This window comes from Athene noctua, chromosome 18, assembly GCF_965140245.1.
Source record: "Athene noctua chromosome 18, bAthNoc1.hap1.1, whole genome shotgun sequence".
In the NCBI taxonomy this organism is placed as follows: Eukaryota; Metazoa; Chordata; class Aves; order Strigiformes; family Strigidae; genus Athene; species Athene noctua.
In genome coordinates this window covers 6,879,532-6,890,819 of record NC_134054.1, presented here as the reverse complement: position 1 = coordinate 6,890,819, position 11,288 = coordinate 6,879,532, and the positions used below count along the sequence as shown (strand labels likewise).

Below are 11,288 nucleotides of genomic sequence, written 5' to 3'. Positions count from 1 at the left end.
GAAACATGACCACAAGGAGAGAAGGTGCTCACCAAGGCATCAGTAAAGAAGCATGTGTTACGTTCACACTAAAAAAGTTGCCCTAGACACAGGTGTGAAAAATGAAACACAATGCAGACTTGAAAGCAAGACACATGTTGCCCATTTTCAGTCAGTGAACATATACTACTTTCTTACTGGCAAAATTATAGCTTTGATGTCTTATCCACCATAGAATAGCAATTAGTACAATTACAGCTTACAAGTCATGAACTAAACCTGAACAATGCATGTTGCGGTTGCTAGTCTGCATTTAGATTGGACACATCCATAATTTGGGCCCGTTTTTGAAACATTCTAAGCACCATCAGCTCCTTCTAAGGCCTATGAGAATCATGGATACCTAGTACTTTGCAGAGTGAAGCTCCTGAGATTTACAGAAACATTAAATCTAAATGTTTCCATCCCATGCTGATTAGGCCATCTGTTTGTCTCCTTAGAAGAGGGATGATGTAGTGAAGGAGGAAAGAGTCAAAACAAAAGCAAATGCAAATAAGTCAGGCCATCATCAAAGATAGAACATAGCAAAATTCATAGCCAGAGGACTTAAGAGTTTAACATCACCATGTCACTTGGTCTGGCTCCAAGACCAACATCTCGGTTAACTCAGAGGTGGGAGTGAGCAAGCAATGTCTCAGGGACACCTTCCTCAGTCTGGACAGCAAGATACTGGGTGATTCATTCAGTATTTTTTGTCCTGGACATGCAAGATCTTAGCCATAACAGTGCCTCAGAAGGGACAGGGCATGGTTTCTGAAATATTAAACAGTGTTTGAAAGAAGTGCACTCACCCCAGCTCCTCACAGAAGTTCACAATGGCATCAAAGGCTGTCATTACAGCTTTGTCAGATTCTTTTAAGGTGCCTTTTTTTTCCTGAAAGTAGATAAGGACAATAACTATAGTCTTCAGTTTAAATATAAACAGATAAAGTAACTCTAGTGATGACCAAACCTAACCCTTCTGATCAATATAGCAAACAGATACAGACACCACTCTGTCTCTGCTCCACACTTCTGCCCATCCATGCCTCTAACAGACCTGGAGTTGCATCTGGCAGCCCTTCCCCTTCCTGCTTCGCTCCCTTCTGCTGTCCCTTGAAATGGGGCTACAGACAGCTCTAGACCCAGAAAAACTCATTTCATCTTTGCATGTTCAGAGGTCACTGCAAGCAAGAGGCAAACCAGATCAAAGCAAAGGCAACGTATCTAGGCAGGTGGATGCTATTCTGCACATCTTACTTGGATGTTAGAGAGCTCCTTCTTAATCAGGAAGCTGACTTGATCCCGGTCATTCCTTGAGTAATAGAGGCGGCAGCAGGATGGCTTCCCATCTCTCCCAGCTCTGCCAGACTCTTGGTAATATCCAGCCATTGACTTTGCAATATTCCAATGGGCAACAAATCTGCATGTGATAAGGCAACGGGAAACATAAGGCTGCACGTTTCACAGGTCACTGCATACATGATTTTGTTGTTTGTGGACATCAACAACAGTAAAAAATAGGGCAGCAAAAGCATAAAAGACAGAGGATTTAGCAGAGCAAGGTATTTTTCACACAGAAGTTTAAGTCATCTTAACACATAAGACACATGGAAAGCAGCAGAGCTATAAGAAAACAAATGCATCTTAACAACATGTGAGCAGGATGTCACTCCAAATGCACGGAAAAGAATGAGCTCATGAATATCCCAAATGTGCATAGATTGTAGGGCTGTGAAAACTCAGAATAAGGACATTGAGGAGTTTGGGAGATTTTACCATAAAATACAGCATTAATAAAAACACCCTATTTATTCTGTGGAACACAATTTGAACATAACAGAATGCTTTTTTAAATACTCAATTTTAGAAAGATGCTTCTCTTTGCCAACAAAGGGAAATGGGAAATTCAGTGTCATCAAGCTCACTTGTAGAAGAGGGCATCCTTCCTAGCCAGCAAATACGACTGTAGAATCATTACTAAACTTTATGTAATCTCTGAAGGAAGGTTTTCAACACTTCACACTGCAAGACTGCTTTAAACCTGCTTGTACCCGACTATTCAGCAATTCAGCTTATACCTGTGTTGAGAGGATTTTACAGTACAGTAACGCTGCCAATTTTTTAAATACCAGTCTGCTTCAAAACCAGCACGTCCCAGAGGCAGGTATGATGCATATGGGTGTGGCAAAAGATTAAATGACAAAAGCAAGCAAACACATTTCTTCTAACACAGACACTCCAGGAACAGGTCAGGCAGGAAGCATCAGAGCCCTACACATTTAATACCCATCAGGAGTTTACTGAAGGAATTGATAAATAATCTCTAACAAAACTGAATTAGCAGTGAAGAGAGAAGAACAAATTCTGTCAGAAAAAGACACCTCTGTTTTCCCTTTTGTCCAAAAGAGTCACCTCCAGAACTGGTCAGACCTGATCTTGCTTGATAACATACACATGAAAACTCAGAACTCGGCCAACACAGAGCAAAGGTAAGCAGCAGTGCCTTGTTGCCTGAGCTCGGGTATTATGTCCTTTAAACTATTAAAAAAACATCCTGTGAAGAGTCATTTTAACGCCATTCCTTGGAAACCAACCATATTACAGGCATATTCCAGCTATATTTCACTCTCAAGCAGCCCTATACATTTGTTATTCTTTGCCTTTTTTAATGACTACTGTACTAACAGAGCAGCATGGTTTCAGCAGGTCATTAACTCCTGCTGCTATCCCAGGAGATTTCTCATTTCTGTTGGGCAACATGCATCAAGCATGTCATAGTCTGTCATTGCTCTGGGATGCTGCGCTCTGGCAGCACAGTGGCACAGACAGGATGGCTGAGTTGTGAACTGATGCGATTGTCTCAGTGATGTCCTGCCCCTCTCCCACAGCGTTCAGAGCAATTGCTTTATGTGGATTTTAGAGTAAAGATTAGGTCTGTGGGGGATGTTGTGTGACCAGCACCTGAGTTACCCTCTACTGAGTGATCACAGCTCATGATACTAACTCTGCACAGCTATACTGCAGTGCAGGAATTCTAACACAGAGCAATTACAGTGACAGTTAGAAGTCCCAGAGGAATGGCAACTGAAAACACGTGCAAAGTTTCTGTCCTTGGACTAGAGCTGCATTTTTTATATGGTTATTGCCATTCGTGAATACTATTTTTTCCCCACTGCATTGCAAAAGGAGATCTAAAAAAAGCTGGCTCTGACTATTTTAGTAGAGGGTGTATGAATTATTTTAGGTGCAGATTTTCTTCCCACTGCTTTTTAACAGCAACTATTCCACTAAGAGAAGTGAAAGGGACAGCTGTGACTGCATCGAGATGGCTCTTTTTGAAACCCTGGAGGGTGTGGCAAAAAACAAGCGTTCCTCCAATTTTCTTGGTTTTCAAGATAACTGGCAAAGAGGAGCTCTGGTACCTTGTTTTTAATTTCTTTACAAAACCCTTCCAGGTTTGTTTTTGCTGCTTCTAAGATTAAAAAAAAAAAATAAATCTCAGCTCTGTTTTTGTGGGTTTTAGCAAGTGTTCATCAGGCATTTTAGTGAGATATATCAGGTAACAGAGAGACTGAGGCTTTCCCTTCCCACTGCTCAGGTTTCAGGCTCTGGTGGTGGCACAACACAGCCTCACACACACCTGACGTTTGCTTTGTCTACTCCCATTCCAAAACTGATGGTTGCAACAATAACTGGAATCTTCTCCTCCATCCATTCATTCTGGATTGAAGTCCTATCAGCTGCCTTGAGTCCTAGGAAGGGAAAAAGAGGGAAGAAAACAACAACAACAACAAAAAAGAAAGAGACAAGAGGATTCTTCACCTCCATGCACCCACTGTGAGCCAAGCCTTCACTAAAGCAAATGTGTACATATTCCTCTTTGTCCATGCTTAAATTGGCCTGCAATCAAGCAGAAGTCAGCAGCAGCTGACTTCCAAAGAGAAAAATTCAGATCCCTCCTGGGATAAAAGCAGTTGTTACATTTAGACCATTCAAGTTCCAACAAAACCAACAGTTCTGGAGCGAAGCAAATGCCATTCTGTTGAAGGCCCTGCATTTACCTCACACACCTGAGGCATCAGCATCAGACACACTGCAGACCATGCTAAGAAACCTATTCTCTAGGTAGCCCCAACCCAGGCCTTAAAAGTGGTCAGATCAGTTCTACCAGCTCCTGAGAGATGCAGGTGCAGCTTCCAATACCTGCGTGATAGGCCTTGGCTTTCACTCCTCGGTAGCTCAATTCAGTAGCCAGCTGGTCACACACATCCCTCATCCTGCAGTACACAATGCCACAACCGGAGTACACCTGGACAGACAGGAGAGAAGGTCCATGAGACTGTCTGAAGCCAATCAAAAAAGCTGTAGTCAGTGTGGTGGAGACAGGAGGGGTGCCTAAAGCTCATCTCTTCTCCAAGCTGACTCCCCAGCAACTGAAAGATACTGCTGCAGCACAAATCAGCCATAAAGAGAGTTTCCTTACAAGGCCTAACATCAACCAAATATGGTCGCCCAATCCTCTCCCATGAGGCATGAGGCAAGAAGTAGTCTCCCTCCATCTTACAGATAAACTCGGGTGCAGAGGCTATCACCAAGTTGCTGAGAGTTATTTTGGGAATATTAAGAGCAGGAAATTCAACACAACACTGCAAATGCTTCGAGTCACCCTTGCCACACGGGAAGGGCAGAACACAATCATAGAATGATCACCTGAGACATGGCAAACCAAGACAGAAAGGCTAATTGCGTATTCCTAACCCATCTTCTTTCAGACCAACCCCTTTCTGAGGCCGCCTCTGGAAGGAACACACCTTCACATTCTAGCTATTTTAGAGGAACTAAAAAACATACGTGAGAACTTTGAGGAACTTAAAAAAATATACGTGAGCACCTTCCTTTCAGGGACCTCCTCCTTCCCTGTCACAGACCTGTTGGGGCCATACTAACCACTACAAGGTCAGTGACCATTAAGGTAGATTTTGTTCAAGTTTAGCCTTCTTCCCCAAATGTAAAACCTACCCCAGTGGTGTTCTTCACTTCAAGTGCCTTCAGACAGAAATCCTTCAAGTTGGTGTATGGATCAGTCAAGAGCTCTTTGAACTGCACATCATAGAACAAATTAGATCTGAAGCAAGGAGTCTTAAATGTGGAAAGTGGCTGCTTTAGTTTAAGCACTGCCACAATGTCCTCCTGGACCTGCCTGGTGGCAGTGGCAGTCAAGGCAACACAAGGTGTATTGGGTATGCGAGTGCGCAAGGTGCCCAGCCGCAGGTAGTCGGGTCGGAAATCGTGTCCCCACTGGGAGACGCAGTGCGCTTCGTCGATTATCAGGTAGGACAAGAGGTTTCGGGACACCAGAGAGTTCAGTGTAGGTTGGAAGGAAGAGGCAGCCGCCATCTCTGGGGTGATGTACAGGAGCTTTACTTGGGGCTTCTCACTTGCTAAGTCAGCCAGGATGGTCTTCTTTTCCTGGGCAGAAAGCTTGGAGTTCAGGGAGCAGGCTTTGATCTTCAGAGCTAGCAAGTGATCCACTTGATCCTAGAGTAAATACAAAATTAAAATTAAACAAAAAGCAAATGGATATAAAGAAGGTCACCACCACCAAGAAAGATTACTAGGGAGATCCAGGTGAGGCCCCGACTTCCACCTCCAGGATCGAGTCTCAGGACAACATCCACCAACAGTCTGCATATTTAGAACTTCAACTCTACATGCCTTTATCTTCAGCTGTGAGCATATCTGTCCAGCTCTAACATCCACCTGCATTTTTGTGCATTTATTCACTTTAAGACAGTCTTTTTGCTGCTAGGGAACACTGGCAGGGATCTGTGCAGAATAACTCATGATAGCCACAGTGAGCTGAAACAAGCCACCGACGCGTCTCATGATTTACACTATCAAGTTGTCACAGACAGAAAACGAACACCACCACCCTACAATAACTGAGTGGATTTCATTCCAAAACAGGTAAAGAATCTTACAAACACAGTTGAGACAGGACAAAATACAAGAATCATGCAAATCACCACTGCAACAGAACCAAGTCTGGATGAGAATCATGCCCTGAAATCCAACAAGAAAACATGGCATCACATCCAGATACATCCAGATGAACCCTGGGTGTACCAGTTCACCTCCCTGTCCCTACACTGAGCTGTTCACTTGCACCTGACTAGCATGTAACATTTCAGAAGATATGAGTAGTCCTGAAAAAAGGATATATCATTATTTCACTCAATAACTGGTTTCAGTGATGAATTTAATATCCACCATTTTTTGTTCACAAAGTCAACTCTCAGCCTTCCCTATAATAAACCACATAAACTAAGCTCTTGAGGTTTGGCTGCACTGAAATACATCATGATCATTGCAAGCAGAGCCACCCCACCTCAGGAGTTGATGAGAAGACCTCTGAAGGTTCACTCCAGCTCTGTTCTCTAAGACTCACTGAGCCCTTCTCAACATATTTGTCACTCTGACACATTCCGTTTCCCTCACAAATCTTACAGTGTTAAGTTTTTTAACCTCCGTTTCACTGATAAAATATTTCCTGGAGCTTAACTAGAAATCCTCTCACTTGGAACAAACTCACTATTTATAACACCTTTCTGAGATGTATTACCAAGCCTGCTCTTAATTCTTAAAATGTATTACATTAAGACTGGAAAAGTAGTTAAAAAAAAACCAAACCACAAAAACCAAACCAGCAGCCTGTAACACCAGATATCATGCAATGTTAATCAGATGCTTTACAGAAGTCTAAGCATGGTACGGCTGCTTTTACAGAGAGGTGTTTCTTCCAACAGGTGATGAAATAGTAGAAAAGGCAAATTAGAGGAAAAAAAAGGTCTCACAGGTGAAAGTGCTCAAGAAGCAGCTCTGCTACAGCAGCTTCTTCCCCAAGACAAAAAGACTGACCACAACAAAAAGCATTTCAATGCAGAACAAATTGTGCCTTCACAGGCAACTTCATCATTTACAGAGTTATTACTTTACAGGTAAAATGGCAGTTTTCTTCTGGGAAAGATCCACTTTGGTCCATTTGAGGTACTTTGCTGCTTCTGTATAGCACTCTGGAGGTAAAAGACAACTGGAGAAAACGGAGAAAGGCTCAATTACAAAAAACACCAGGTTATTATTAACCTCCTTTGAGAGAACTGCATACCAGAGCTAAGCTGCTCTGCAGCCAAGTTGCAGTCTCTTTGCCTATCACCAGGGTAAGGAAAACACACCAAGACATGAAGATGGGAATCCAGAGGCAGGCCAACAGCAGAGACTCGTGGGCAGAAAGACAAGAGGCAGCTGTGCCTCCAATGTCTCCCGACCCCCTTCACTGACTGCTTTTCCAGAGCTAACAGGAGACAGTTACCTGAATCAGTGCAATCAGAGGTGAAATGACAATGGTGATGCCCACTGCCAGAACTGCAGGAAGCTGGTAGCACAAGGATTTCCCTGCCCCTGTGGGCATGCATACAAAGACATCCTTCTCGCCTGCAAAGACAACAGAAGAAAGCTCAAGGCTCCTGAGTGGTGGTGAGATCCCAGGGCTCTGACTGGAGCGGTGGGCAGCAAGGCTTGTAATCTGTGAGAAACAGCATATGTGTGCACATACGGTGTGGCATACCAACAAAAGACACTTCATTTTAGGTTCTCAAAGCATGGCCATACTTTGCATGCCTGCAATAGTTTCCCTTTAAGAATCTCTGATTGCCTTGTAAACATTCAGAAACAACCTTACAAAAGTACCAGAAGATACACAGAAACCAAGATAAAGAGAAGTTAAACAAGTTATTCATGTTAATTCTCTTCCAGACAAGCTGCTTTCACTCATCTTACAGATCTCCAGTTACCAAATTACCACGCCCAAGACAGATCTTTACCACATCCTCTTAGAGCTTATCCCAGAAACTCACTTCCTAAGAAATAAGGGTTGGAAATTCCAACCACATAGATCATTTCACACAGTTAGAAACTGTCACTGCACTAAGCATTATCCACTTCACATCAGGGAGATGCCAGTGTGTGCAATGTTAACAGAGGCACCCTGCTGACAGAACAGTGCTTTTGACCGCGCTGTTGTCCATAGCATGTCTACACAGCTGCTGGTGACAGATGAAAACTGTAACTCTATCCTCAGCGCTAAGTTTGACACTGTTCTGACTCATATTGTGAGACCTGCCAGGGGAGCTGGCGGTTGGCAGCTTGTATGTGTGAACTGCCTGTGCAACCAACAGCGGTATGCTGGGGGATACGTTAACACCAGCTAAATCATGTTTTTGGTAATGTCCACATGATGCAGAGAACAGATGTAAACACTGGCAGGAGATCAAGTCTTCTACTGGTATAATCTCTAACACAAGAACAGGTTTACTCTAAAAATGTATAAATGCAAATGCTTTTAACCTCATCTGACCATAAACATGCTGGCAGATGTCTCCAGAGGAGATACCAACAATATTACATTTTAACTTCCTATTTCCTAGTTGATGTGATGGTGGTGCTACAAAACTAATGCAAAGGAGAACAGGCAGAGCAAAGCCGTGCTCAGAGAGCTCGTGTGCAGCACATGCTCATGCTCCTCAAATGATCTCAGAGCAGAGGCAGCCTAGGGGGGCCGGGTGGTCCTGTCTAGTGCAGGTGATGCGCCTCCTCAAAACAGACGCAATACCAGCTCCTGCAGTACCACCTCACAGGAAGATGGAAAACCCGACACGTTTCACATCTTCCCGGTGCTGAGCCTCACCTCTTGCCACAGTCATGGTCGCACTTTCCTGCAGGGAAGTCTTGAAGGACTCAAACCCGAAGACTTTTCGCAGTGTTTTCCGGACCCTGCTTTCCAGGCCCGGGGGAGCCTCGCCGCTCATCTCAGAGAAGCTGCAAACAGCGACAGGAACTGATGCTAAACCTGAACGCCACCACCCTCCTCTAGCTGAGGCCTGCCCCATCTCATGGGCACCTGGGCAACCTCCCCCATGGCTGCCCTGCCATGCTCCCCCCTTTTCTTAGGCACCCCCCCTCCCCCAAGGATGCTCTCCAGGTCCCCTCACTGCAGAAGAGCCCAGTATCGCTTATTGTAGAGCAGATCCCTGAGGCCTCCCCATGGGGCACAGGCTGGGCATAGCTGGGGCCCGAGGGTGGCCATAGCGGTGGGGGCACCTCGCTGTCCCCCAAAGCCCCCACACCCCGTCATGGGGAAGGGGTGGGGGGAAGGTGGGGACCTTCACACCCACCCCCCTCTGCCCAGGCGGGCTGTATCCTCCCGCCTGTCACGTCATGTCACGTCCTGCCTGTGCCGTGTCCCCCTCCCCGCCCTCACCACGGCGCCACCCCTCCTCGCCCCGACCCCCGCCCTCTCACACTCGGTCAGGGTTCGGCAGGTGCTGTCGTGGCGCCGCGCGATGACGTCAAAGGCAGCGCTTAAAGAGCCAGCCCCCACTATAAATAGGCCGCGCACCTCCTCGCCCTCCGCCAGACAAACCTCGCTCTGCCTCGCTGACGGTTTTTATTCCTTCGCCGCGTGCGGACGCCGAAGCTGTCCCGGTTTAACCTAAGCTCGTTAAGGCAGAGGACGGGCGGCGTTGTTATGGCGACTGCGCTGCGCGCGTCATCTCCGCGCGCCGGAAGCCCGCCGCGGCGGAGGCGGAAGATGGCGGCGGCCAAGCGGAGCGTTCTCTCCTCGTTGGCGGTTTATGCTGAGGATTCGGACCCGGAGTCGGACAGCGAGGCCGGGACGGCGGGAAGCGATGGGGGAGCGGCTACGGGTGAGGGCAGGGAGTGGGCTGGGGAAAGCGGTGGACTGGGACGGGCCGTGTGGGGGCAGCCAGGAGCTCGCCCCGGTTCGCCGCCTTCCCCCGCGTGAGGGAAAGGCCCTGCTTTTTGCCACCGTCCTTGTCCTCATGGTTTTCCTTTTCTCTTTCTCCTTAGGAGAGAAAGGAGGCCTTGTCTCAGTTGGGTACGGAGAAGACGACTTCACCCGCTTGGATGGAGACGAGGACGGGTATGAAGAAGAGGATGATGAGAACAGCAGGCAGTCAGTAAGTACCTCTCTGCTCTGAGAAATTGCCCTGTCCCCTTTCATACGTTGCAGAGGCTTTTCGCTCTCCAAAGAAAGCCCCTGAGCAGCAAACTGTGATGGAACCCAGAATACTCCTAGTGTGGGTTTCAGTGCTCTCCAAATACTTAGTGTTTGTTTTGTTTTCACGTAGAAAGCATTTGCCTTGAAACCCATCAGCAGCTTGGCACAGCTCGTGTTGTTTGTTACTAACTGTGTTGATGCCGTTTTTGACTCTTCTATGGGAAAAAGGTTGATAAAAGTCAACAGCCACACTAAAGGAAAAATATTTTTTAAGCATGGTTGACTTGTATGAGAACTTTGTAAAAAGAACACACTGTTGTGTGGTCAGGTGTAGGATTGAATAAAGTTCTGTGATGTCTTAAATAATTCTTTTGTGTATAACTCAACCCACTCACTACATCAGGTTACCTTGATGTAACAGTGTCCTGTCTGGGTGTGAGTGGCTTTTGTTTGTCATAGGTGCATGGCATGTGTATAACATCACCTAAATATTGAGATAATTGTTGCATTTTGAGACAGGACATGTAGCTCAGTGCTATGAGTGCAGCTGTAATACACTAAGGATATGTAGTTCTGTTGTGTCTGTAAGAGCAAAACAGTGAGTTTTAGGGGAGTGGGAAGGGAGATTTTTGTCTCTTTCTTTCTCATCAACTTTTTGCTGACCACTACATTAAGAATACATTATCTTGTCCTTGTTCTAGTGTTTTGATTACACAGTAAAGAAATAGAGCTAAGTTACTATAACTTTTCCTCATTAAAGTCTACTTTGTGTGCATTAGATCAGTCTCTTATGAAACACTCACTGTTTCTGCTGTCTGTTTTCCTGAGTAGCAGACAAGAAATTTGTCTGTCTCCTGTTCTTGCTTCTGTTCTGTCACTAACTGGAGAAGGTGCAAGCAGTAGCCTTCAGGGTCTGCTCCTGGTCTCTGGCTAAGCAAACTAATGATGCTTCTTTATTGCTTCACTGATTCTTCTTTTCATATCCTAAACTCTAGACCCTCCTTCAACACGATCTCTTTAATTTGAAGAAAGCAGTAGGTGTGAGCCAGATGCTTGTCAAGATTATCTGTGCTTAGTTTGCATTGACAAACGGGCAGGTAAATGGAGTAGCCTTTATTACATGCACAAATTTCAGTGCAGATCACAGCTGTCCATGGTCTGGGAGGTACAACTTGCTGTCAGATGATGGCAA

General features: G+C 45.6%; 2 protein-coding genes across 8 annotated transcripts in view; one reads left to right on the top strand and one right to left on the bottom strand.

Moving 5' to 3' along the window:
• The window catches only part of RECQL5 (RecQ like helicase 5), a 38,996-nt gene extending 29,585 nt beyond the window's left edge, over window positions 1-9,411 (bottom strand). For 3 of the 4 annotated variants that reach the window (XM_074921647.1, XM_074921648.1, XM_074921651.1), the window contains exons 1-8: window positions 9,379-9,411; window positions 8,765-8,895; window positions 7,391-7,512; window positions 5,041-5,559; window positions 4,225-4,330; window positions 3,662-3,773; window positions 1,279-1,441; window positions 831-913 (exon numbers count right to left, since the gene is read on the bottom strand). In XM_074921647.1, coding sequence (XP_074777748.1) covers window positions 831-913; window positions 1,279-1,441; window positions 3,662-3,773; window positions 4,225-4,330; window positions 5,041-5,559; window positions 7,391-7,512; window positions 8,765-8,885 — 1,226 coding nt within the window. In that variant the 5' untranslated portion in view covers window positions 8,886-8,895; window positions 9,379-9,411. Of the gene's footprint in view, window positions 1-830; window positions 914-1,278; window positions 1,442-3,661; window positions 3,774-4,224; window positions 4,331-5,040; window positions 5,560-7,390; window positions 7,513-8,764; window positions 8,896-9,378 lie in introns of those variants that run through there. The other variant, XM_074921650.1, reaches the window with a different exon arrangement.
• A 224-nt stretch (window positions 9,412-9,635) lies between these two features.
• SAP30BP (SAP30 binding protein) overlaps window positions 9,636-11,288 on the top strand; it is a 31,038-nt gene continuing 29,385 nt past the window's right edge. For 2 of the 4 annotated variants that reach the window (XM_074921654.1, XM_074921652.1), the window contains exons 1-2: window positions 9,655-9,782; window positions 9,949-10,055. In XM_074921654.1, the coding sequence (XP_074777755.1) occupies window positions 9,668-9,782; window positions 9,949-10,055 (222 nt within the window). In that variant the 5' untranslated portion in view covers window positions 9,655-9,667. Of the gene's footprint in view, window positions 9,783-9,945; window positions 10,056-11,288 lie in introns of all 4 variants that reach the window. The other 2 variants (XM_074921655.1, XM_074921653.1) reach the window with 2 other exon arrangements.